General features: G+C 60.3%; 1 protein-coding gene and 1 long non-coding RNA gene across 8 annotated transcripts in view; one reads left to right on the top strand and one right to left on the bottom strand.

Annotated features, from left to right (window-relative positions):
- Window positions 1-26,370, top strand: part of ZFPM1 (zinc finger protein, FOG family member 1) — a 73,565-nt gene that overhangs the window by 37,700 nt on the left and 9,495 nt on the right. For all 4 annotated transcript variants that reach the window (XM_036273832.1, XM_036273828.1, XM_036273829.1 and 1 more), the window contains one exon: window positions 16,876-17,012. In XM_036273832.1, the coding sequence (XP_036129725.1) occupies window positions 16,876-17,012 (137 nt within the window). The remainder of the gene's footprint in view (window positions 1-16,875; window positions 17,013-26,370) is intronic.
- Window positions 20,307-25,104, bottom strand: LOC118638199. 4 transcript variants are annotated; one of them, XR_004961075.1, is made up of 6 exons: window positions 24,970-25,104; window positions 23,075-23,181; window positions 22,822-22,988; window positions 21,419-21,559; window positions 21,037-21,101; window positions 20,307-20,585 (listed from the first exon to the last, which is right to left on the bottom strand). It is a non-coding gene; the product is annotated as an uncharacterized LOC118638199 (long non-coding RNA). The 4 variants fall into 4 exon arrangements; XR_004961074.1 differs by lacking the exon at window positions 24,970-25,104 and adding an exon at window positions 24,495-24,686; XR_004961076.1 differs by lacking the exon at window positions 24,970-25,104 and adding an exon at window positions 24,495-24,686 and having other exon boundaries at window positions 21,466-21,559.

Below are 26,370 nucleotides of genomic sequence, written 5' to 3'. Positions count from 1 at the left end.
CTAACCCTCCCCCAGCCCCAGCCGAGGCCTAAAGGACACAGCAGTGTGAGGCAAGTGTTCAAGCAGGGAGCCAGCATGCACAAAGGCCCTGAGGTTTGAAGTGTGGGTGTGGCTCCGGCATTAGAGGCTGGAGTGGGGGTGGGCAGAGATAGGATGGGGCATGCGTGGGTCAGGGTTGGGGCTCAATGCCTGGGACTGGGGAGATGCCTCCCTTTTCTTGGCTATGAAATGAGGGGCTGAGGGGTTTTAAGCGGGGCGTTTGGTCAGCTGCCATGTGGAGCGTAGGTTGAGAGCAGAGCAGCTGCCATGAGGGGCTGCAGGTGGCATCCGTCAGCCATTTCCTGCTCAGGGGTTGGAGCCCGGTTCCCCATCCCCAGGACCCCGGGAGGGCCTGCTGGAAGTTGGGAATCCTCGGGCTGGAGGGGGAGCGAGGGCGGAGGGCTCTATCTGGGCCGTGCTTGGCTGACTAATCTCGCTGCCGGAGTTTCTGAGCAAACCTCAAGGTTTGTTATCGGGCAGTGGGTGGGCAGGCGGCGGAGGCAGGACGGCCTGTCCTGATGGACAGCCCAGGAGATAGGCCGACACTGCCCGCCACAAGTCCCCTCCCGCCGGCGCGGCATGTGTGGGTGGGAAAAATCATTTCAGCTATTTTGCTTTATCACCAGGCCTGGCACTGCAGCCTGATAGGCCTATTTGTCTTAGATGAGCAGATAGGGGAGGGCCACAGGAGGGGGACGATGGCTGATGTCAGGGGTCAACCTGGAGGCAGCTCCGGAGACCAGAGCCAGCAGCTGGGTCAGGAATCACTGCTTCCCGAGGGTCCCAGGGAAGGGGGGCCACACCTGGGGCCCCGGAGGAACATGTTCCCTAGGACCACCCTGTGGGCCCGCCACCACCCTGACCCCACTTCATAGCTGAGCAGACTGAGACTCGGGGAAAGGGAGCGGCAACCTCAGGAGGGGCCTGTGTGTCCCTGCATTCAGCCACCCTTCCTTCCCAGGTGTTGCCTGAGCACCTACGGGGGCCAGGCAGACAGGGTCGGTCCCTCCCTTGGGAGGCGTGTTGAGGGGTGACACAGTCCACAGAACCGGGGGAGCGTGGGGTCTGCCACCTAGGAGTGGGCAAGGGAAGAGCAGACGGTATTCACTCTACAAACGCTGTGCCTAGGGAGCTGATGTTCTAGTCAAGGGGAAGTAAAAATGTCTTGTGTTTGAGGGGGTGAGGCTCTGGAGTGAAAGAGAGAAGGGGGAGCAGTTCTAAACTGGCCAGAGTAGGCCTCGCTGAGCCCACGTTTGAGTAAAGACCCGGAGAGTGAGGAGAACCAGCTGCTGTCTGGGGCCAGTGTACCAGGCGGAGGGCACAGGCCAGGCAGGGGCCCGGAGGCAGGCGTGTTCTTGGCTGCGTCTGCAGTGAGCGCAGGGGTGAGGAGGCGAGCTCAGTGTGGGGGCCCCAGATTGTCTTGGAAACGGAGTTCAGAGGTCACAGGCTTTGGCCAGCACAGGTGAGGGTGACTGGCTGACCGATGGATACCTCAGCTACCCACCCCCCCCCAGCCCCAAGCCCTTTCCATGACCCCTCCCCAGACGTCGGTCCTCAGGCCAGGGTAGGGACTGAGCTCTTAGCCTGCGTCCACCACCAAAGCTCAGAACTGTCTGCCTGTCTGGGCAAGGCCCTGTGGGCGGAGCCCCCGGGATGGGGCTGTGGTGCGGCTCTGGGCCATGGCCTCTCCTCTGTGGCTGGCCTGGCCCACGTGGACGCTGCCTCCCGCACCACCCCAGGGACCTGGGCACCAGGCATGCACAGCACCCCGGAAAAGCCTTATGCAGAGGGGCTTCTGCAATCAGACCACCCACTCCCTCTCTAACTGGTAGGGAAACTGAAGCACGGAGCGGGCCATGGCTCCCCCTATGGCCATGCTGCAGCCACCTTCGGCCCTGGGAAGTCCCCTCACCGTGTTCAACAGTTTCTCACCCTGGAGGAGTGGACCTCTGGCACCACATCACCTGCCATAGCAGCTCCTTAGCCTGGTTCTGACCCAACCTCTGCCCGCAACAAAGGCACCTGGGCCGTGGGTTCACGGGTTGGGGGTAGTCAGAACAGGTGGGAGGAGCAGGTAGTCAGTGAGCAGCTCTTTGCAAAGCTCCCACCCACCTGTCATCCATAGGTGCTTACCCCATCCGCTCACTCACTTGCTTTATTTATTGGGTGCCTACTGTGTGTCAGCCGCTGTTGCAGACACTGGGGGTACAGCATGAGCAGTCCTCAAGGGGCGCAGGCTACGCAGGGAATGTGGACAGGAGTAGAGGGGTGGTTAGCGGGCCGGGGCAGAGCTGCCCCTCACCCTCGGGTTTACACAGAGAGCTCGGTGGGTCCAGAGTAAACCGCCCCACAGAGCAGGGCTGCGGGGGGTCTGGGGAGAGACGAGAACAGAGCAGGAAGAGGCAAATTGGTAGCAGGGCTGGTTGCCATGTGGGGAATGGACTGTAGGGGTTCAGGGTGAACACGGAAGACCCGTGAAAGAGCCGAGACTGAAACTGGGTGTCAGGTGCCAGGCTCCCCATTTATAGGCATGGAAACTGAGGCCCCGAGAGGGTGAGCAGCTGCCTCCGCGCCACCACTGGGCAAGTGAGGGAGCTGAGCCCAAAGTCCACCTCCCAGGAAGTGGCCTTAGCCCACCGGCTCCTGGCCCAGCCCCAGTGTCCTCAGGGGCTCCCAGGGCCCCTCCTCTGGGTGCGTACACTGCGGGGGTGGCGGGTGAGTAAGCAGCAAGGTGCCCAGTGAGGAGCATGGCTGGGGCCCAGGTCCTCGGCTGTCCCGGCGTCTGGGGGCGCCCGGGCCTGGCTGCCCGCCCATGCTGCCCGCTGACCTCACCGGCCTTCCGGGAGCGCCTATCTGCGGCCAGGGCAGCCTATCTCGGCCGCGGGTGCTAATCAAGCCCGGCTTCCTCCTCCGCCCTCCCGCCGGCTTCCTGCCTCAGCCAGCCCACCCAGCCGGCTTCGGCTGTGTGTCTAAGCATCAGCCTTTGCCTGGCCTGCCCACCCCCCACTCAGGCATCACTGTGGTGCAGGTCTGCCTGCCCCCACCTGGGGAGCCCCTGGGGCCTTGGCTACCCCTTCCAGAAGTTTCCCTCCCTGCCCTCCTTCTGGGCCCAAAGTCAGACCCACGACAGCCTGGCCATGTTGCCCGGGGTGCACCAGCTCACTTCCCTGAGCCTCCTGGTAAATGGCCCCAGATGCACACCGAGCACCCCAGGGGACGGCAGGGCTGGCCGTCACGGCCACGGCGACTGCTGTTCCTGCGGCAGGGCCAGCACGGGCACGGTGCTCTCGCTGTCTCCCTTCCGGGCACCGTCACGGCTGCTGTCACTAACACTGGTACCAGGACAGACCTGGCTTCCAGCTGTCACCCCTCTCGCTGGGGTCCGTGGGTCCCGACTGAAGCTGCTCCTCTGTGGGATGGGACAGGATGTTCAGGCTGGCTGCAGGGGCCAGGAGGGCTGGGACAGGCCTGAGCAGGGCGGGCAGGCGGCAGGACGGTGCTCTCTCTGAGCATGCTCAGGGCTGTGCGGTCCCCAGAGCTGTGGTCCCCAGGGCATGGCGCTGGGCTCTCCCCGGGGCCTTGCAGCCTCAGCTGGGTGTGTCAGGGTCACCGGCAGGAGTTCCCTTCCCTATAGCAGCTGGCTCTCATTGCCCAGGAGAGAGACAGAAGCAGCCTGCCGTCACTTGTAGGCGGCACTGCCCTGGTGCCAGGCACCACTTGTCCCGGAATCCCTCGGCCCCAGGAGTGGGCTCTTTGGTCCCACCCACTTGACAGAGAAGGAACCTGAGGCTGGGCGAGCTGCAGTGGCTGTCTCAGACCCAGGATGGGAACCAGGCCACCACTGACCCCACAGGCCTGCGAGCCCCTCCACTTGCCCTCCCCCCATTGATTTAACACTTTGTTCCCAGAGAGCCCCTCCCCCGCTAGACGAGCTGGGCTTCTTAGTTATTTATTTATTATTCCTCTATCTCTGTGCGTAACTTTTTATTTCCTTGCTGCGTTTTTCCATTACGGCAGCGGTGGACGCAGCCGATAAGATCGATCCCTGGAGATGGGACAAAGGGGCCGCCATCGGCTCGAGGGCTGGTCATATCCTGCCCGAAAGGGCCGCTCGGGGCCTGAAATGAGGCACGATGCTATCTCTGGGGCTTATTATGTGTCGTTGTGGGGAGGGGGCCCTGCCTGCCTCAGCCCCTCCCCCTTCCCTGCCCCAGCCCGCCTTTGCCCCTCCAGACAGACTCCTGTGCCCCACCTATCCTCAGCCCCACCCCCCACAGGATCCTGGGAAGGGCTTTGGCCCCAGGCACCCATCTGGGCCCTCCCAGTGCCCCTCGCCTCTGGGACTGTCCCTCCAGCCTCCCTGAGCCTCAGTGTTTGTCTGTCACCCAGACTCCCTTGGCTGCCTCCAGCTGCTGGGCGCAGCGGGCTCTGGAGACCTACTTCCCTTCCCAAAAAAGCACTCACGCACCCAGGTGCCCAGACTGGATCCCACGTGGCGCTGGGAAGTTCTTGCCTTGACTCAGCAGTTCAGCTTCTAGGAATGTATCCCCAAAAATAATCTCCGCGTGGACAGGCACGGGGGGGCGGTGAGGACAGTCATCACGCCATGGTGAAGATAGCGAACTGTTTATTTATTTATTGCTGGCCTGCAGAATTTCTACAAGAAGGGGGAGAAATGATTCTAAAAGAAGCAAATTCTGCCCAGATGTCCCCACCGCTTGGCCGGTGTGTACATTTCCCCACACGCAAGCAGTGGGTCAGACATGCCCAGCGCTGAAGACCATGGGTCAGTCCCACCACCACCCAGCCCCTTCCCCGGTCCCTGAACTTTACTGGTCCTGCCAAAAGTCTGTCTGTCTCACCTCAGGGACTTTGCTGGGTCTCAGAGGGCACACCCAGTCTTCTTGGCAGACGGAGCAGGGAGCGGAGGTGGGAGGAAGCATTGTGCCTTCAGACAGGGACCCCTGGTGGAGCTGGCCATGGGCTCAGCTGGAGGGGGCAGAGTGCTCTATTCAGAGCCCAGTGGGGAGCCCCAAGAGTTCCTGAGCAGAGGCTCAGCTGTGTGTGGGGTGGGGACCAGCCTGTGCCTGCTGTGTGCACGGCCCTGGACACTCCAGACCCCTCGCCTCTCCCCAGCCTGACTTGCCCAGTCATTGTGCTCCCTGCCTCTCCATCAAGGCCTGGGTGTGAACTCAGTCACCCGCCTCCCTGTGTGGCCAGGTCCTCTCTGACCCCCAGTCTCCTCATCTGTAAAGGGATAACACCAGTCCCTATGGCACGGGGTGGATTGAGGATTGAGGTATCGGTACCGTGAAAGCAGGCGTCTGCTGGTTTTCTGTAGCACGGTGAACATGCACGGTTTTCACGAGGGGCTTTAACAGTTCCCGGGACTTGCTGGGTTGTCCCTAGGGACCCTGGGGCAGGGGGCCAGTGCCCCAGTTAGAGCTGCGGGGCTGTAGGCAAGCTGGAGCCCTCAGCCTCCCTCCCCGTGGCTAAGGCCTCCTCCGTGGGCAGAGCAGATGGGAGGTGCCCGGTGCTCGGTGCTCACGGAGGGTCAGCAGGTGCTCAGGGACTGAAGCCTTTTCCAGAAGGGTCTTCGTAAGGGGCTCACCCTGCACAGGCAGGGGCGGCGTCATGATATTCTTGAGTGTGTTGGCTCGATGCCCGCTGCTGCCTCCTGGGCGGGACGAGGCTGGGAGTGGCACCTGGTGTCTCGGCAGTGGCAGCCAGCCCTCCCTTCACCCTTGTGACCACCCAGCCTCTGCCCAGACCCTCACCCCCCTCACGCCCCCCCACCTACACATTGACAGAAGAGAGACGGGGCCCTGTGAGGACCATGTCCCCACCCGGTTCGGGGTGCAGGGGACTGGCCGGGCTGGGGGTGGAGGAGGAGGAAAGGCCCTCGCTATGGTGTCGGCCCCTGGAAAAACGGGGCAGGGGCCAGGACGCCCAGGCTGATAGGAGCCAGATAAGCTATTTGCACAGGAGGTATTTTCTTTACCTTATCACACATCCTGCTTCCAGCCTGCCCACAGGACGAGGCAGGGCCGGGGAGAGCCAGGGACCCTGACCCCAGTGCTCAGGCCTCAGGGTCTCCCAAGACCAAAGTCCCAGGTCCCAGGAGCAGAGGGGGCTTCTCTCCCCGCTTCGCAGGTGAGAGATTGAGGCTGAGAGACCAGGACGGTCAGCTTTGGAAGAAGGCGGGAGAGACCATGAGTCCTTGAGCTTTGAGGCACCCAGAGCTGTGGTTCTCAGGGGCCGAGGGGAGGCTCCATCCAAGGCGGGGAGCAGCAGGGGGCCTGTTGGAAAACTCAGCAAGGGTAGGGCAGAGTTCTGGGCCCAGCACACCGACCCCTAAGGAGTCTCAGGCCCACCGCCCACCCCATGGCTGCTCCCGCCAGTCCAGCTGTTCTTGGCTGTACCTGGAGGGGGCGGCGTGTCTGAGACACATCCCACCCCAAGGAACCCCATCTGGGGGGTTCAGATGGGGTGATCAGAGCTCTAGGCGGTCACCCACCACAACCTCCCCCGAGACTCTGAGCTGCCCGCAGGGCCTCAGAAAGGGCACCTCTGAGTGCAGCCCCCTGTCAACCCCTGCTGCCCACCTGGGGCCCAGTCAACTGACGGCCAAGGGCTTGACACATCCCAGCGCCACAGAACCCCCTCTCCCAAGAGCGACCCCCTCACCAGGATAGATCTCTGGGCCCGATAGTGGTGAGGGCCCCTACAGTCCGGGTTGGGGAGTGGGGCCCCACCCGGCCTGCTCCCTGGCTGTTTCCAGGCAGCCCCAGCTCCACCATTAGCCGGGGCCAGGGTTCAGCCTGATAAAGATGGGCTGTTGTTCTGTATCAAAAAATCAATAATCCCCAGTGATGTTCCAGTGATAGGGAGAGAAGTTCACAGGCACCAGCTGCAGTGGGGCGGGAGCAAGGCCAGGGGCTGCAGCCCGGCCCTCATCGGGCTGGCTGGCGGGCAGGCCAACCGTGCTGGCCTCCAGTCCCGCTGTCGCCCTCCTTGCCCACCACCTACCTCTTTGTGGGTGAGCAGCCTGAGAGCCACCCCTGTGAGGAACCCAGAGCCGCGAGGCCCCTCCCCCGGGTCAGGACGGGAGGTCCTGGGGTGAGAACAGAGGCAGAGGGTAGGCCGGCATGGGGCCGCTCCATGCCCAGCAAGACCAGCTGCCCCATCTCCCAGGCCTGTGCTTGCTGATTAGAATGCCCAGCTCCAGTGCCACCTCCTACCACTGTCCTCCAGACGCAGGTGCATGCTGGGTCCCCAGCACTATTAGGGCCACCAGAACACAGCCGTTGGCAACCCCAGCCCGAGGGGCTGACGTTCTCGTGGAGAGACAGAGTTAATAAAATGTAAGTGTCAACTCTGCAGTGCTGGGGGCGGTGAAACTCGGGGTACAACAAGCAGGAGGCAGAGAGGTCAGTGGCCAAGGACATCACTCCTGCTGCAGGCATGAGGTCACCTAGGCACACAGAGACCCTGAAGCGCCCCCCTACCCCAGTCTTGTGGCGGTCACTGTGCCTGCACCCACTGGCCCACATTGGAGCTGGCCACAGTGTCGTCCTGCCAGCCCCCTCTGCCGTTGGCTCCCAGTAACGTCACCCACCAGCCCTGCCTGGTCTCGGCCCGGCCCACGTGGTGCAGTCACTGGGCAGAGCTGGACAGGAGAGGGGCGGTTTAAGATGGCTGGCGCTTTGCCCAGTGGGTGGGCACCCAGCCCACGTGCAGTGGAAAGGCATCTCGAGCAGGTGCAGTGGGTTGAGCAGGTTGCTGTGGTTCTCCTAGCAGGTGTGCCGCCCTTCCCCCGAAGGAGGTCAGGACAAGGCCTCAGGATCCATCTTGCGCCCTGCAACCAGCCACTGTGAACACAGGGTCTGCAGGAAATTTCCTAAGAAGGAAGGTTCTGGGCTGGAAGTCCTTTGAAAGCTCTGACTTGGAATGAGAGGGAACCCCCCCCCCCATCACCCCAGGTAGGACTCAGGTTCTGCACACTGTACTAGCCTGAGCACTTGGGTAGCTGGGTGCTAGCAGAGGCTGGACACCCATAACCATGCCCAAAGGCCAGCAGGGGCCACATTGGGCAGAAGGCACCAGGTTCAGGGCAGAGGAGCCGGAGACTTTTCCGGGCAGTGATAGGACCAGGCGGGGGACACCCAGGAAGCCCTGGAATTTTCTCTTCTCTGACTTGCTCCATCCGTGAAATGGGCATTGGTGTTGGTCCCAGTCATATCCACATCTCCAGTGCGGGGCACTCAAGAGCGTTAAATAACAAAACCGATCTGATGGAAGCGTGGCCCTGTAGTCTGTGGCCAGAATAGGGGCAGGGGCTGGGGATCATCTCAGAGGAGATGGTCACTGTCCAAGGGGCAGCAGCCAGCACTGGGTTCAAACGGTCCCTGGCCCTGTGAAACCAGAGCCTGGCTCTGCCGGGCATCCACTGTCTCCTCACGGCCAGAGATCCCAGGCTGTATGTAAAATCTTATTTTTAAATGATGGCAGCGGGCCCCATTATTATTCACATCCTCAGCTCACAGCCCCTCCAGCCACATCTCCCGAACCCTGACCTTCCTGCGGTGGTCCAGGCCCTCCGAGGGGCTCTGGGGATGCCCAGGCCAGAGGCCATGAGCCACTGATCTGTCGAGGCTTCGAGTGGCTTTACTTCCGAGGCTCCCTCACCCCCGTCACCGTTGCCTCTGTCCATGGCCACACCTGTCAGATGATTCTTCCAGCGTGGCCATGGGGCCAGGGTCCCATGAGCCTCGGTGCCGGGGGTGTGGCCTGTGCCCACGGCCTGGACGTCAGCATCGTATCGTTTACTGCTCTCAGCTCAGTTGCTCCCGCCTGTGAAATGGGGACGGGACTGTGCTGAAGGCGTAGATGGTGCCCGCCGAGGGCACACTGCCTAAGTTAGGGTCATCTATTTGGGGTCACAGGGACCTAGGATTGATTGACTCTCTGTGCTACTTGCTAGCCATGTGACCTTGGACAATCCTTCAACCTCCCCCAAGCCTTACTTCCTTGGACTGACAGACAGCAGGGGAAAGGGACCCCAGAGCTTTCTTAGCATGTACTGTCAACACTGTGTCCCCATATTTCATAGGTGGGAGCTGGAGGCTTGAGATGGGGCAGGATCTGTCCAGAGGTGCTGAGACCACTGGTGACAGCGCTGAAGTCAAGCTCTGCCCCTTTTTGTGTCTTGATGTGACATTCAGGTGTGGCTTGATCCAGGGTACACTCTGGCTGGCTGGCATCTGGTAGCTCTGGGTCCCGTGGGCCTGTGACCCTGCGTGGGCATGACAGCCTTTTTTGTGCTCTGGAGGGTATGGAAAGGTCAGCACCTGTCAGCAGCCCCAGCTGGGACACGTGCTACTGCCCCAAGCCTGGGGAAAGCAGCCCAGATGGGAAGAGCTGCACAGCCCCGTGGGTGTACAGGCCTCAGGGAGAACTGGTAGCAAGGGTGGGCCTCCTGGGAACCGCAGGCTGTCCACAGTGCCCTGCGACCTTGCCAGTTCACCCGGGCACAGCCCCAGTTACACGTGGGACCCCTGAGCCAGGCCCCACCTCCTCGGGGCCTTGCTGCCCCATCTTTAAACGGGGGCCCTGCCATTCTCCCCAGGCCCAGATTGACCCCCTCCAGCCAGGTCACAGGAGTGCCGCATGTGAGCAGGGCCACAGCATCATGCGGAACAAACCTTCCCCTCCCGGTAGGCACAGAGCAGAAGGGAACGTGACCAGCCATGGGCCTTGGGCGTCCAGGCGGGTTCTCGTGGCCTCAGGGAGCGCCTACCCCATCTAGGAGGCTCTCCACTCTCACCTCATAATAGCTGTCCAAGAGGTGGCCTTCTGCGCCTGCCTCAACCCCTATTTGTGTGTCCACATGACCAGGGCTCTGCCCCCCATGGGTGGCTCCCAAACTTCCCAACATGCTGGGGGTGCCCGACAGGCAGTTGGCAGTGGCTGCAGCTGTGTGCCGCCACCGTGGCACCCACCGTGGACGCAGAGACAAAGACTGGTGGTCACATGGCACCACAGCAGGGCCACCAGAAAGGCCGTCACTGCTCAGAGCAGGCGCTGGTGTCGTCTGTCTGAGGTGAGGCCCAGCCCAGCCTGTGTGCAGGCCCTGTCCTTCACGTACCGTATCCATTATGTCACCTCACCCTGCGATGACCCGTGAGGCAGGTGTTCTCACGCCCCGTGTTACACAAGCGGAAACAGCGCTGGGAGAAGTGACCTGTCCAGCTGGGAGAGAGCAGTGGCAGGATACAAACCAGGTTCCATAACCAAGGTCAACCGCTAAAGCTGCAGAGAAGACAGTCCCCCTGGGTGGTTGGTGGCCACATGGGCAGGAGGAGGAGCCACTCTGCCTCCTCCTCCTTTTGTCCTTGTTTTTGTCCTTCTAGGGCTTCAGCTGCCACCCAGCTCGTGGCTTTCCCAGTCAGGAGGGTCGAGTTGAGGGCAGGGCAAGGGCTGGGCTTGAGAGCTGGTGACCTTGGACAAGTCGCATCAGTAAAATGGACACAAGTCCCCAGTGTTCCAGATCATGGAGGGAGGGGGACCCACTGAGGCGTGTGTGTAGTGGGAGGGACTGCGCAGGTGTGTGAGTGAACAGGCCTGTAGGACAGATCATTGCAGGAGAGCTTGTGCCAGCCAGTAGGTCTGCTGTGTGACCTTGACAGAGCTTCTTGGCCTCTCTGGGCCTGGTTTCCATGTCGGTTCAGGATGTGCTGGAAACACACTCTCTCGAGGCCCACACAGTCTCCAGCCAGCCTCACTCTGGGCCCACACCCGGGACAACTTTCAGAACCCAACTGGGAAGTGGGGAGGCTGCTCACCCTGGGATTTTCTTCCTCTTTCTTTCTCCCTCTTGCTCCCTTTTCTCTCTTTTCTATGGCTTTTATCAAAGGCAAACAGCATGATCCCTGAGATAGGGCCGCTCCCCAACAAAGCCAGGACCAGCTGGCCCACAGGAGCCACAGGGCGGGGCGGGGCAGGAGTGATGGGGCTGATTAGATAAGTGGGTACTGGCAGTGACCCCAGGGTGAACACCCACATGCCTGTCCCACAGCCCACCATACAGGGCAGGGACCGCCCAAAGGCTGGCTTCTGTGCTCTGGAGGCCAGCTGCCATTAGCATAAAGGAGGGGCCAGCCAGCAGGGTGCAGGAGGCAGCCCCCAAGCTCATGGACACTCCAGCAAACCTACAGAGCTGCCCCAAGTCAGAGTTCCAAGCCAGCCTGCTGGGGCCCTTTCTTAGGGGGGAAACTGAGGCCTGGGAGGCTGGCCACAGTGGGCTCTGGGTCCAGGCTGTAGCCCTGGATCTTCTGTCAGGAGCTCAGGCCTGGTCTGGGCGGGTGCGTGCTGTGCAACCCTGAGGGAGTTGCTCAGACTCTCTGGGCCCTCTCTGTGAGATGAAGCCGGAAGAGTGGAACTTTCTCCCTGGCTTGTTATTCATGTTGTTGAGGGAGGCCGCCATGGGCTCCAGGGTGGGCAGAGCCGGGGGCCAAGGCCGAGAGCAGCAACTCAGCGGCAGCCCTGGGCTGGGCCCCAGGCCTCAGGGCACCTGGTGTCCCAGGGGAGTAAGGCAGTGCTGGCCACATCGACTGCCACGCTAGCCTCCAACAGCTGCCAACCCAGCAAGTAAACCGAGGTTCAGCAAGAGGTGAGCAGAGGCGGGCCCTGGCCCTGGCCTGTTGATTCCAGACCCTTATTCTCTCACCCAGCCACCCCTCCACTGGGCTCCCAGGAGTGGGTCCTGACCTGATCTGGGCAGCAACACGCCACCCTGCCGCCCTTCACTGTCCCCTGGAATGCCATGGGAGGGTTTGGAGACCTAAACAGACGTGTAAATCATATAAATATGCAAAAACGGAATTTTCTCATCTGGTTCCTCGCAGATGCTTGGGGGTGAAATTGAATCCCATGCTGCATGTTTGTTCTGGAAATAACGTGTGTGGGGTTGTTTGCCAGAATGAATTAGTCTTTGTCCTGACGCTGTGCCTGTAGTGATGGCCTGAACCCATGGGGGTGGGGGTCCACCCAGGCAGCAGGGCCTGTCCCACCCCCAGGGGAGGCTATCTGCAAATGGGGAAACTGAGGACAGGGCAGGAAGTCAGCCAAGGGACAGGAGTGCTCAGAGCTGGCTCCCTGAACCTACCCACCTCCTCTCCAACAGCCTCTCTGTCCTCGGTTTTCTCTATCGCCTCCTGCCTCGGCCAGAAAAAGGAATTGAGGCCCTGACCATGACCATGGCTGGGGCTCTAATTCAAATCCCACCTACTTACTGTGTTCCTTGGGCTGGTTGCTTAACCTCTCTGAGCCTCACACTCCTGCTTTGTACACTGGGGAATGATTTCACTGTGGCTAGGAGGAATCCCTGTCGATTGTGCCAGGCCCTTGACTAAGGCCCAATATATGGCCAGAAATCATGTGAGGATTTTAACTTCTTGGGGCAAATGACATCACCTTCACTCTTCAGCTGAGGGGCCAGGGACCAAGGTAGATCGAATAGAGAAGAAGTGGCCAGTACCTGGCTGAAGCTGGCATCAATCTGTGCCTCTTTTGCCCCACCTGCTCTGGAGTTGGAGAGGAAGAAACAGAGATATGGGGCATAGGAGGCTCCTAGGGAAGAGGACACCTCTACCTGGAAGCCTACCCTGATTGGCCCACCATTAGAGATATTAGCACCTGTGTTTCCTGCAAGCCCTCAAGGCCAGACGCTATGCCTTCTTTGCCCTTGCCACATGGGGTTTTGTGACCGAGTGAGCACGAAGCCACAAGTCTTGAGACCTGAGCTCACAGTGTGGCTTGGGTGCTCCTGGGCCCGGGGTTTCCTATCAGTGTGGTTGAGAACTGGCCATCTGCACAGCCACCACTGTCTGGGTCCTCCAGCTCCCCAGAGGCTGTTTAAAAATAACTACATCTTCCTGTCTGTCACTCTCCCTGTCAGCTGTCACCCCTGGCTCAGCGTCTCCCACCCCTCAGCCCCTCGCCCTCACTTGTTTCTGCTTTCATTCATTTTGTGGCCTTGAACTGAGCCCTCATGAGACACCCAGTCTGCCAGGGGGGAGTGGTTCCACCCACCCCCCACTTTTCTGATGCAGTTTTACTTCTCGTTGGGAGACGGCCTCTGCTGGGTGCTAACCGGGCTTTACCGCTTGCTTGAAACCGTCTCAGCCATGGGAGGGTTCGGGCAGGCTCTGGGAGCTGGAAATAGGTTATCTGAACAAATAGGGCCAGCATTAGGGCCACTGTGGACAGTTGCCCGGGTTGTACACGGTACAAGGTACGGGGTGAGCTGGGGCTTAAACCCAGCCATGTTCCCCTCACCAAGCCAGCACCTGCCATGGCCCTGCAACCACCCACAGGGGGGCGCCCGAAACAGCTTCCCTCGACCAGGGAGGTGGGTTGTCATGGAGACCACTGCCAAGCCCCAGCCCAGGTCCTTCAGTTCCCCAGCCTCCCTGCCTTTCCCAGGCCTTGACCAGCCCCCAGCAAGCCCTGAGTGGGGGGTTCCCAGCCATGCAGAGCGGCTGCCTTTATCAGGAAGCAGCCCTCTGGCAACGCGTGATACCCAGGAGACGGAGCGGCTGCCGTGGGAGCACCAGCCCTGCTGTTATCTGGGAGGCCCGGCCCGCCAGCCGTGGGGCTCTGATTAGGGAGCGTGGCCGTTTGCCTGTGGGTGCATGTGTGGGCAGGTGGGGGGCAGGCCAGAGCCAGGGCTGCAGGAAAGGGACCACAGGCCCCCACAGGTATGACAAGAAGGGGCAGACCGCTGCTCACGGTGACCTGGGCCAGCCTCCTTCCTCCCGCTCCGTGTCCCCAGGTCTCGGCTCACGCCTGGGAAGACTAAGTTGAATTCTGAGTTCCCTCCGCCCACAGGAAAGTGGGCACCAGCCTCAGATGTTGTCTCCTCACGGGGGCTCCGTGACCGACAAGGCCAGGAAGGACTCCTTCATGAACATTCTACACACAGAAAAGAACACACGTGAAAACAGAGGGAGTCTCGGCCACCGTCTGTCCTGGCTGCGGTCCCAGCAGGGGGCGAGCGCCCAGAGGAGCGAGCGGGCAGCTCTGTTACGAGGCCCACGTGCGGCCAACCCCGCGTTGTCTGTGTGCGTGTCTGGTCGTCAGGGTAGGGGTGAGCCATTGCATTAGGATTCTGGATGCTTCCCCCTTGATCCCACTGCCCTGAGTGCGCAGTGAGCAGGCTCAGTCCACGGTTGGCTCCCTGCCAGCCTCAGAAGCAGCACATGGACCCATCCGATGGCTGGACAGACGGACGGACGGACGAATGAGTACCCAGTGAGCTCATCTGTAGACAGTCTCTTCATCCCGTCTCTCCCTCACATACACCCACCCCTGAGGGCCGGCCAGGTGGAGAACCAGAGACCCAGATACACCCCGGACACCCCAGACACACGGGGCCAGGGCCCGGGGCCAGCATCTGGAGCCAGGCAGCCCGGGTTCAGATCCTGGCATCCTGCTGCCAGCTGCGTGCCCTCTTAGGACCTCAGTGCTTGATCTGTACAGGGGGGCATAAGGAGGCCAGCTTTATAGGGCCACTTGGGCAGGACTGGATGACCACATGTGGCGGGGCCACACTCCCGTCCCTGAGGACTAGCCAGCCCGTACACAGCCCCTCGGCGCCAATTCCTGAGGGTGGGGGGAGGAAGTGGCCCGTGGGCGGGCCCCGGCGTTCTAGGTGGGCTGGCAGAGGGTTCAGACCCTTGTGGGCAGGCCACAGAGCGACAAAGCCGGCCACTGCCCCCCTCTTTGTGGGGCTGATAAAGGGGCGCCGGCCTCCTCGGCCTCACCCTGGGCTCTTGCCATCTTATCTGCCCAGGGGAAGACAAGGATCCAGTTAGAACGTTTCAGCTGGGCCTCCTGGCATATTTACACGTTATCTCTGCCATTAGGCCGGCAGTTATCTGATAATCGGGCCCATTAAGGCCACAGCCTGCCCAATCGGGGCTCCAGGAAGTGGGGCCGCCACAGCAGCACTCGCTCGGGGACCAGGCCAGGCCACGTGAGGCCTCTGTGGGCCCAGGCGGCCAGGGTGGCACCTGAGACATAAGGTGGCCTGGGCTTCCTGAGCAGCGGTTGTGCGGCCTAGGGAGGTGCTGCCATCTGAGGGCACAGCCGTCACCATCCCTTTGTCCACTGAGGCGGGGGTGGGGGTAACACGCAGGTGTGACTCTCCCAGGGAAAATCTGTGCAACCTTGGAGCCTTAAAACATCAGAAATTTATTCTCTCACAGCTGTGGAGCCAGAAGCCCCAACACAGGTGCTAGCGGGGCCACAGTCCCTGTGAAGGCTCCAGGGGAGGGTCCTTCCGGCCCCTCCCAGCGCCTGTGCGCCCCGCTTCCTGCATCACTCCATCTCTGCCTGTCTTCACACGCTCTTTTTCCATGAGTCTCTCCTCTGCGTGTCTCTTCTTACAAGAACATTTGTCATTGGATTTAGGGCCCACGGGATGATCCATGATGGTCTCATCTTGAGGTCCTAGCTTGATTACATCTGCGGAGACCTGTTTTCTAAGTAAGGGCACAATCACAGTTCCAGGTGGAAAGATCTCTTGGAGGCCACCCTTCAGACCGCTACACGAGGTCGTGGGGATTGTGTGGCACACCTGGGCTACCCCTAGAGCCTGGCCGGAGACCCTGTCCAACCCCCAGTTCCCGCGCTGTGAGAATGACCACCGTAGGGCCTCACAGCTGAGGTCCATCTGTGTAAACGTAACGGGTCCTGGCTCGGCAGTGGGGGCCACTGCGTTAGCCATGCCGCGGAGTCACGGCCAAGGCCACACAAGCTGGCAGAGCCCAGAGAGTGTGGCTCTGCCGTGGCACAGGGAGCCTCCGCCCCCTAGGAGCCTTCCACCCTCAGCCAGGAGACAGGCCATGAGAGAGGCCATGGCTGGCCCAGGACCTCAGCAAGAGTCAGAGAGTGAGCAGAGGTCTCGAGCGCGGTGTAGGAGCAGCAGCGTTCTGGGGTCCCCACTGCTCTGCAGGGAGTGAATGGAGCGGACCTCAGCACCACTGGGGCGCAGATTCTGCCTTTGCTGAAGGCCTGTGAGGAGCGTTGGCTCTGTGCCTCAGCTGCCCCACCAGGCCCGTTGCCAAGCATTTCGGTGGGTTAACTCATTCAATCTTCATGCCACACAAGGAGTAGGGAGTATTTGGGATCCCATCTTGTATATGCAGAAACCAAGGCCCGGCATTTCCACAGCTGCCCTCACAGGCCTGCTGGGCAGGTCTGGGGACTCCGCCGACGGGAAGGGGCTGGGAGGACAGTGCAGATGGGGTGGGGTGGGTCCCCTGCTCTGTGCCCATCCCAGTGGAGGCCGCAGGGGTGACCTGCCTCCATGCGTGCATCCTGGGCACAAGCAACTTTGCCAGTGGCGGCTGTGGTCCCAGGCCACGTGTGTTCCCGCACCGCAGCTATGGTCCCAGGCCACGTGTGTTCCCGCACCGCAGCTATGGTTCCCAAGCCATGCATGTCTCTGACAGAGCAGCCGTGGACCCCAAGCTATGCACCTGCCTGCTCAAGTCCAGCTGAAGGCATCCCTTAGTTTCCTATCCCTGCAGCCCATTGTCTGCAGGAAAGATCTTGCCACAGGGGCTGGCCAGGTCCCCAAAGCCGGGCACTAGCCATCATCCTTGTACCTCAGGCCCAGGCCCATGGGGTGGTACTGCCTCCCCTTCCCTGAAGCCCCCTGATTGCTCCTGGGGGCTGAGGCTGCAGAGGTAGGCTGGGCCTGGGAAGGCTGTGGGGCTGGGCTGACACCCTGGCTGGCACTCCTCACACCTCTGATGTCTCTCCCTGCAGACGAGCTGGAGCAGGTCCTGCAGGATGGGCAAAGGTGCGTGCGGGCTCGACACAGCCTTGCTGAGGGCCTGTCCTGGGGCCCATTCCGAGGGAGCATCCAGAGCAGAGCCTCATCCCCCACTGGGCAGGCAGAACCGGTAAGGAGCCCCAACCACGGCTAGCCCACCCACCGGCCCCAGGGCAGCATCCCACCCAGGGCACAGGCCCTTTTGACCCCCTGAGCCAGGCCTGGGACGTCCCACCACTCCATGGGAAATGCATCAGAAGATACGGGTATCGGGACCAGGAGGGCAGGGAGAGGTAACTGCCCGAGAGCACGAGGAAGGATTCTTGGAGGAGGTGATGTGGGGCCTAAGGGGCTTTGGGTGATGTAGGGCGGGCTTCCTGGAGGAGGGTTTTTTCAGCAGGCTCTTAACTGATGAGTAGAAGTTGGTGAGGCAGAGAAAGAGAAGGGCTTTCGAAGGGAGGAAGTAACAAGGAGCGGCAAGTGGTGCGGCTGGACTATGTGTGTGGCTGGGGAAGTCAGGGACGTCACCCCCCACCCTGGGACTTTATGGGCAGGGCTCTCCCTGGTAGTAAATCATGTGGTTTTCTGGGCACGTGGGGACAGCTGCAGTAGGAGGCTAGAGATTCATTCTGCGTTGTCCCTCTGGGTCCTTCCAAGGACAGGGAGAGGTGTGAGCACCTCTTCAACACTTGCTAATCTTCCTCTTTAATAAGGATCCCCACCTGGGCAGCACCCTCCCACTAGATGAGGAAACTCCCAGGTCATCGTTTGTCTTAGTGTTACTTCTGTGCTACCTTCTGAGTGTGGCAAGTTGGTGTGGCATCCTCTTGCATGGGATACAAAGGCTTCTTTAAAAAAAAAAAAAAAAAGATTTTCTAAAACGTGGGTTTTAGAGAAAGGAAGGGAGAAGGAAAGAGAGAGGAAGAAACATCCGTGTTGAGAACTAGACATCGATCAGCTGCCTCTTGCATGCCCCCTACCTGAGATCGAGCCTGCAACCCGGGCATGTGCCCTGACTGGGCATTGAACTGGCAACCTTTCTGTGCTCAGGACGATGCCCAGCCAACTGAGCCACACCAGCCAGGGCTAAAGGCACTTTTTAAAATAAATTTCTGTTAAGAAAGGGCCCCAATGATGAGACATGAGTAAGCATGGGCAGCTAATGGGCAGCAGATGGTGTGAATGGTAACTGGGAAGGGCCTGTGAATGATGAGTGTTCAGAAACACTTCCTAGTCCTGATGGCCCTTGCCTGGGAGGCCGGGTGGCACCCCAGGTTGGGCCCCTCAAGCCCATGTTCAGATGCTCCAAATGTGCAGGCACAGCCATGACCTGGGCCCTTTTTGATTCCTGATGTGGCATGCAGGTATGGGTTGATCCAGGGTATACACTAGCTGGTGGATGCCCTGCAGTGCTGGGTCTCCTGGTCCCAAGATCCCAGGTGTGGGTCTCCAGTTAGCCTCCATGTAGTCATCAGGCATCCTACCCACCCCCACCAGCACCTGGAAGCTAAGTGCTGCCCTGACAGCTCTGCCCAGCTCCAACCTGGCAATTAGAGACCCCCATATCTCAGCTGCAGAAACCAGGGCCCGGAGAACTCAGCCTGCAGTGGTGTCTGAGGGCTGATGGGCTCACAGGCAGAATCCCCAGCTGCAGACCCTTGGACGAGCGCTTATAGCCCCCATCCACTCCCATGGGTGATAAAACCTGGGCTGTGGGTCACACAGTGTCAGAATCTCTGGGCTTGGGCCTCAGGAGAATGGAGATGTCTCCCACGGTCCCCCATGGGCTGCCCACACTGGCTGTCACAGCCGAGCAGCCAGGTGCAGAGAGGCTGGCACTTGCTCAAACCACTCAGTGAGTTGGTGGGAGGCTGGCCCAGAACGATGGGCGCCCACCTTTGTGGCTGGGCCACCCCCACGGCAAAGGGTCTAGATTTGCGGTCTCTTACCTCGTGGCTATTTTGCTGTGTGCTCCCAGATGGGCCCCTGACCTCTCTGAGCGTCTGTTTCCTCACCTTTTGGGACCTCGGGGGGGACACAGGAAAGTCCTGAAGGATCCTGAGGCCTGAGCCTGCAGACCCTCCAGCCTCCCCTCCGAGGAGCTGCCGCCTGTCTGTGAAGTGGGGAAGCCAGCAGGATGCCCGCCTCCCAGGGCAGCTGGGCAGGTTAAAGGAGCGATGGTCCACAGGCGGGCCACGGGCGGTCCTTACCGCAGGCTGGTCTCCGCAGGGAGGAAACCATGGAAGCTCCAGGGTGGGTTCTGGCCTTGTGGAAGGAGCCTGACTTGGGCTCCACTGTGAGGTGGAGGCTGTGGTGTTAACAGCAGCCTCAGGAGACAGTGAGCTTCCTGTCACTGGAGGCATGCAAGCAACCTTTGACTCTGCAGAGGGCAGGCTGTTGGGGGGCAGTTAATAGTGGAAGAAGAGTCCTGGCCGGTTTAGCCCAGCGATTGGAGCATCGGCCTGCGGTCCCAAGAGACCTGGATTCGGTTCCCACTAAGGGCATGTACCTCGGTTGCAGTTTGTCCCCAGCCCTGGTTGGGTCATGCGGGTGGCAGCCACTCGATGTGTCCCTTGCACGTTGATGTTTCTCTCTCTCTTTCTCTCCCACTCTATCTGAACAAAAAAATGGAAAAATGTCCTCTGGTGAGGATAAAAAAAAAAAATAGTGGAAGAAGAGGAGGTGAGCTAGGAGCTCTGTGGCTCTGGTCAAAGGGTCAAAAAAACCCATCTGCAAGTGGCCGGACAAAGGCAGGGTGGCTGAGGGCCGGGGGTCTAAGCACGTTCTGAATGGAACCTGCACCTCTCTCTTGGCTCCCTCCCGGGGATAATCAGCCCTTCCCGAGATGGACAGGTTTGTGTCCCACACCGTGCGGTGTGCCCACGCTCACACACAACACGCTTCCTCCTCCCTCCCACCCTGCTCTACAGATGAGGAAACTGGGGTTAAGTGACTGCCCAAAGCCATCCAGATCTAATAGCAGAGGCAGAATGGGAACCCATGTCTGCCCGACCCCAGAGACCCCTGCAGGTTCCGGAAGGACAGGGCTGAGGGGCCGGAGCCATGGCCCTCCCCGCCCACCTGCAGCCTCCTCTCCGGTTGTTTTGTCCTCCTTGGGCCGGGGGCACAGGTCAGCCTGGGGAGACTTGGCACGAGGCTGGAAACGCTCTCCAGGCAGAGAGATAATGTCTGATGGGTGCAAGGGAGCGAGCACCAGAGAAGCCAGCAACCTTTGAGGCTCTTGCAGAGGAGCCCAGGGAGGAAGGAGCCTCGCCTGCTCGTCCCTGCAGCTTTATCTCGGGCAGAATTAAATCCTTGATTAACCCTTATCTCCCCAGCAGGCGCTATCTCCGCCTTGGCGCCGAGTGTCCAGACGCAACGTGCAAGATGATTGATTTCTTAAAGATACGCGCACTTTTCTGATACTTCATTTATTGTCTAAATATTTTTGCTAACATTTCAGCGGGCCCCTTATCAAGCTCAGCTGATGGGTCCCAGTTCTCTCCCCCAAGCGCCTCCTGCCCCAGATCGTCCTATCTGCTGCCAGGCAGTATTCACTTTTTCGAGAGGGAGGAGGGGTGCCGATGTGGGGTGGTGACCCTTTCCTGCTGGTGGGGAAGAGGCTTCTTGCAGGCTGGAGAGGGGACGGGGTGGCCGGACTCTCGCAGTGGGAGCTTCAGGAAGGACACGGAGGGCACAGAGCCTGGCGGGGGATTGAGGGTTGGTTCTGGCACCAGCCTGCTGTGTTAACTCGGGCAGGTCCCTCCCTGATCCAGTAGCAGTTTCCACTGTTGGAAACAAGGGCTTGGAGGCCCAGCCAGCTCTAAAATTTGCAGCCGGATACAAAAGAAATGTTCAGGATGGATGGTGGATGGGTGGATGGAAAAATGGATATCTCGATGGATGGGTGGTGGGTGGATGAGTGGATGGTGGATGGATGGACGGGTCGATGAATGAATGAATGAATGGGCAAATGAGCAAATGAATGAACGAACAACCTTTACCCCCAGCTTGGCCCACACTGGCTTGACCCATCTGTGTCCAGGGCTGACCCACTTTAGCCATCATGACATGGCTGCCAAGCAAGGCAACAGGTTCACTGGGGAAGACCTTCCCTGAGAGGTTGAAATGGGACCTCCTGGGCCCTGACCTACCATGTGGCCCAGGTGAGGCTCTGGCCAGGGTTCATTGTAGAGGGTGGGGCTGCTCGGTCCTTCACCTGGAGATGGAGATGGTGCTGGGGCCCTTGGCTCTGAGCAGCTCTCCATGCGAGAAGCCTCAAAGGCTGGCATCAGGGGCCACTGCCATGGCAGAGCCAAACCTCACGGCAGGGCAAGCCCTGGCCAGGAGCCTCTGGGGGTGGGGCCGAGGCAGGATGCCCAGGTACACTCCTGGTGATACCCCTCTCCCTCTTTGATTCTCACTTACATTTGTGTGTAATAAGGAAGAACGCCACCCCCCGGGCCCATCATTGCACTGCTTTCCCTGTGACTTCGGGGACACCCAGCCCAGGTGGGGGTGCTTCGGGTTCTTTACCCAGGTGGGGATGCACGGCACGCCGCCCTGCATCCTGCTTTGTGCACCTGCTGAAATGTTCTGAGCATCCCACATCGGGGCAGCCTCTTCCCCATGGCGCCCGGTGCTGTGGCTGCAGCTGTCCTGCCTCCGCGCTCCCACCTGGAAAGTAAGAGTCAGTGACCCATGACGCGTTGTGGACACACCCTGACAGCAGGCGGTTGCTACTCGGTAAGGTCTGAGCACAGCAAGGCAGCGCTGGAGCCGGCCTGCCACCGTGCCTGCCCACAGCCCTGCCCCAGCACCGCCTCCTGACTTCCCAGTCCCATGGGCCTATGCCCCTGCTGCTCCCAGGAGCCTCTTCCACCATCCCAGCCCATCGTCCTCTGTCCAGTAACCCAGCAGCCCATGGGGCCTCACAGGAAGTGCCCTGTGGCTGTGCTGCTGCCTTCCCCTTCCCACATGCCTGCGGGGTAGCCTGGCCCAGACCTGGAGGTGCCAACAGGTCACTAGGACCTTGGCGGTCATTCCCTGGCAGGCCCTGAGCTAGAGCTTCACCTGGCACTGTTGACTCTCCTTGGCCATGGGGCAACAGTTCCAACTAACCCTATTGTACAGATGGGGAAACTGAGGCTCAGAGAAGGCCCCAGAATGTAAGAGTTTCTTGTGGCTGCTGTAACCAAGTGCCACCACCTGGGGTCTTAAGCAGAATTAGATTCTCTTCCAGTTCCGAGCTCAGGGGTTGGCGGGGCTGGTTTCTTCTGGGGTCTCTGAGGGAGAGCACATTCCAGGCCTCCCTTCAGCTTCTGGTGGCCGCTGGTGACGCCTGGGGTTCCTTGGCTTGGAGATGGGTCAGTCCCACCTCTGCCTCCTCTCCCCTCCTCGTCATTGGACTTAGGACCCATGTGGATAATCCAGGATGATTTCATCTGGGTCGTCCTTAATTTAATTCCATCTGCAAAGACCCTTTTTCCAACAGGGTCACCTTCAGGCCCCAAGTGGACGTGTCTTTGGGGGCCACATTCAGCCTGCTCCAAAGAGCTAGCAATAGGCAGCGCTAGGGCCCGGCCACGTTGGCCCCTGGCCCTGCGTGGGACAGTCCCTGAGGGGACGCTCTGGTCTGGAACACCAGGGCAGGGAACAGGGCAATGTGGGGTATCCTGCTGCTGGCCTTCCTGGGTTTCTGGCACCCTTTCTCCCCGTGCCTCAGTTTCCCTGACTATAGCTGTGGGGGCTGGAAAAGTGCCACAGAGTGTGGGAGGTGCTGTCAGCAAGAAGGGGCTCTGGCTCCTCCTCAGTCCTGGCCACCCGTCCCCTACTGTCTCCCCCTCCCCTATGTACCCTTCCCACTGACTCCCACAGAGCACCCCATCTCACCTCTCCAGGCCTCACCCACTGCCCTGGCTACCGCTGCCCATACCCACCTCCCGCCTCCACCAGCCCTGCTCAGCCTTGTCCTGTTTCTCCAGCACTTGCCCCTCCAGCCTCCATGGCTGTTTCTTGCTGCCTCTCCACTCCAGCATCCATGCCAGGACATCTGGAACTGCACGTTCTGTTCACGGTGTCCCTGCACCTGGCACGCCCTCGGGGACTGTTTGCCGAATGAACGAACAAATTAATTAATTAGTTGATTAATTAATTAAAAGGCTGCAGTGATTCAGTGGAGATCATGCATACCTTGGTTCTAGTCCTGTGTTGCACGAAGCCCCCTCCCATGGCCTTGGGCGCCATTCACCTCTGTGGGCCTCAGTCTCCTCTCCTGTGAAATGGGTTCTTCACATGGTCTAGGGAGACGAGAAGGGCCTGAAAGGTCCTTGCCTCTACCAAGGTGAGCTGGGGACGTGGGCAGGGCTTCTCAGGATGGGCTGAAGGACGGGAGGACAGAGGTGGTGGGGAGGCCTGGTCAGAGCCCACCCCAGCCTGCCCAGCCATGCCTTCTCCGGAGCCTGCCTGTGGTAACCTGGGGGAGGCCCGGCAGCCCGGCTGACCTTCTGCAGGACTGTCTGCTCCCTGTGCCAGGCCACCCTCCCCCAAACAGGGCCCCCACCTCTCCTTCCATGTGGCTTCACGAGAAGCACCATGAGGTTTGGGAACAGCTTCAGATAAAGTTGTCACAGCGGATGCGGCGGAGATAGGGTTTCTGATGGTTATCGGTGGGCACAGAATCCAGACACTGACCTCTTTGTTGGGGAAACAAGGAGTGTTCTCAGATGCACCCAGAGAATTTAAAGTGGCCGCCCGTTATCCCGGAGCTGGGTGGGGCCGGCCTGGAGCCAGGAGTGGGGGTCAGCGGTGACCCTGAGGGGCGGCAGGCTGCTGACTCCTGAGAGCCCAGAGCAAGCTGGACCCAGACCGGGCACCCAGCCTGGGGGCACCCATGGAGAGAAAGCAGCTGGCGGCACACACAACTCTGCTCGTTTTGGCAGAAGGGCCAGGGGAGAGTTGTGAATAGCCCCTCCCGAGCTTGCACCCCCCTGCCCACAGGCAGGGCAGGCCAGGAGGGGGGCCTGCGTCGGCCCAGCGCCTTCACCACCAGAGAAAAGGGCTTCTGTTCCCAGGCTGCTCCGCACCGGGGAGAAAATAGTAGGGAATAAAGAAAATAGCTAATGGGGCAGCCCCGTGTTGTGTCAGCCCCTCAGCAGGGGAAGCGGAGGCTGAAGTCTGCCCCTCACCCAATGTCATCAGCCCCCGGGGCTCAGCGTGCTCCTGGGGGCAGGGAGGTGGCCTTCAGGCCGCAGCCAGCAGACTGGGGTTCCAGCTGCCCGGTACAGGGCAACGGGCTGGGCAAGGCTGTGGTACCCTCCCCAAGAGCCAGGGGATGGTGGCCCCTGTACCAAGTGCAAGTGTGTGCTGTCACTCAGGCGGTGCCTCCCACTCTTTTCCAGCCCTCCCCCTTTAAGTGGGGGCCCAGCCCCCCACAACGTTAAGGGCTGAGGGAATGTGGGGGCGAAAGTCAGTCATAAAGCTCTGGACCTCCTGGCCTGTTTCCTCTTGGGAGTCAGGCGTGGGGTGCAGGACAGAAGCTCCCGTCAGGCCCGTCCTCCCTCACTCCCCTCACAGATAGGGCTGTCACCTCGCACAGGTGCCCAGTACCCACCGGGACACAGATGGGCTGCACCAGGCAGAAGGCACAGAGCTGGCCGGGGACACGGCGCCATGGCCTTCCTTCAGCTTAGAACGTACATGGAAAATTAGGGGTTCTGCAGCCTCAGCAAAGCTGAGCGCAGGGGTTTTTATCATGCTGCGAACACGCGCTCCTGAGAATGATAAGCATTAAACCGACCGGGAGGCTGTCAGTCTCAGTTTGAGGGTTTAGAAATATTGGGACGAATAATTAGATTTCATATCGTTACTGCAGCACCCATCGGAGGATCAGGCAGATTAATTTTTTTCACCCTCCTCTACTCATTAATATTCATTAGAGATTCAAGGAAGCCCAGCCTCTGCCTTGCTGCCAGATGCTAGCCCCGCTGATTCACCCACCCCGCCGCTGTGCCAGCACCCCCACACCCATTCCACTTTGCCCTAGGCCTGACCCCCCACTGTGGCCTCAGCAGGGACCCCCCTGGCACCTGGGTTCCACCCCCTGCTCTGCAGTGTCAGAAGCTCCAGGTGTCTTAAAAGCAGGGAGCCACCTGCCACCAGCCTGCCCTGAAGCAGGCTCCTTGCTGGAGATGCCCATCCCAAGTTGACATTTATCAACTGCTGGCCCAAAGGCGTGGCTCCTGCCTGGTGTGCCCTGCTGGCCAAAGGGAATGCAAAAGCAAGGGTGTTGATGGTAGGGGCTTGTTTGGCATGTGCTTGTCACATACCAGAGGCGGCTGCTGTTCCAAAGGAGGGCTCCACACCGCTTCTTCCCAGTGCCCTGCAGGCAGCTGGCAGGATAAGGGCACGGGCCATGGTTCCAGTCAAGAGGGGCGTCGCCCATTTGCAGAAGTGCCAAGGCCCAGGGAGGGCTTCATGGTGCTGGGACCCACAGGCCAGCTGTTCTGTGCTCACACACTCCGTGACTGAGCACGCCTGCTCCGACGACCAGGTGCCCTGACCTGGCTGGGAGGCCCTGCTGGGAATTCCCACTACACCGGCCTGATCTCGCCGGGTCCCTGAGTCTGCCACAGAACGGGGACAAGATGCAGAGGTGGTCAAAGGGGCTGCTGAGGGGTGATGCCTGCCCAAGGTCACAGAGGGGGTCAAACCTGGAGGGGACCCTGATGCCCAGCTCTGGAGCCGCTGTGGTCCCCACAGCCAAAGCCCAGGAGAGAGCCATGGGCTCCCACCGTGGCAGCATCCCTGCCAACTGCCATAGCAGCCATAGGGCACACAAACCACTGCCATCTCGGTGGCAGCATGTCTATGTGATAGCAAGTGACACTGATGCTTCAGGTGAAGGTCCTGATGCTCAGAATTTCTAAGTAAAAGGCATTTGTTTGCATAAAACAAAAAATAACCAAATGTTGACATGCGCCATACCTTTCCATATGGGACTCGGTTGCTAAGCGTGGGGACCTCCAGGCAGAGGAGCCCAGAACCAGGGTCCAGCGCTGGGGCTGAAAACCAAGGGGCAGCAGTGGTCACTCCAACTTCCTCAGGCAAAAAGGGCAATGGTTGCCCTGGCCGGTTTGGCTCAGTGGTTGAAACATCGGCCTATGGACCAGAGAGTCGCGGGTTCAGTTCTGGTCAAGGGCACGTACCTCAGTTGGGATTCGGTCTCCAGATCTGGTTGGGGTCATGCGGAGGCAACCAATCAATGTGTCTCTCTCACATCGATGTTTCTCTCTCCCAACTCTGTCTGAAAATAGGTGGAAAAATATCCTGGGATGAGATTGTTGTTGTTTTAAATGGGGGGCGGGGCATGGTTCTGCCCTGCCCACCAGGCAGCCATGGGTCTGCACCACACTGCCATGGGTAGCCAAGAGCTGGGCCACAGAGGGAGGCTGCAGGCAGACCATTCCCAGCTAGTCATCTTTAGGCAC

The sequence above is a fragment of the Molossus molossus genome, unplaced genomic scaffold, assembly GCF_014108415.1.
Source record: "Molossus molossus isolate mMolMol1 unplaced genomic scaffold, mMolMol1.p scaffold_m16_p_21, whole genome shotgun sequence".
Classification (NCBI taxonomy): domain Eukaryota; kingdom Metazoa; phylum Chordata; class Mammalia; order Chiroptera; family Molossidae; genus Molossus; species Molossus molossus.
The sequence above is the reverse complement of the archived record's forward strand: the minus strand, read 5'-3'. Positions and strand labels throughout refer to the sequence as shown.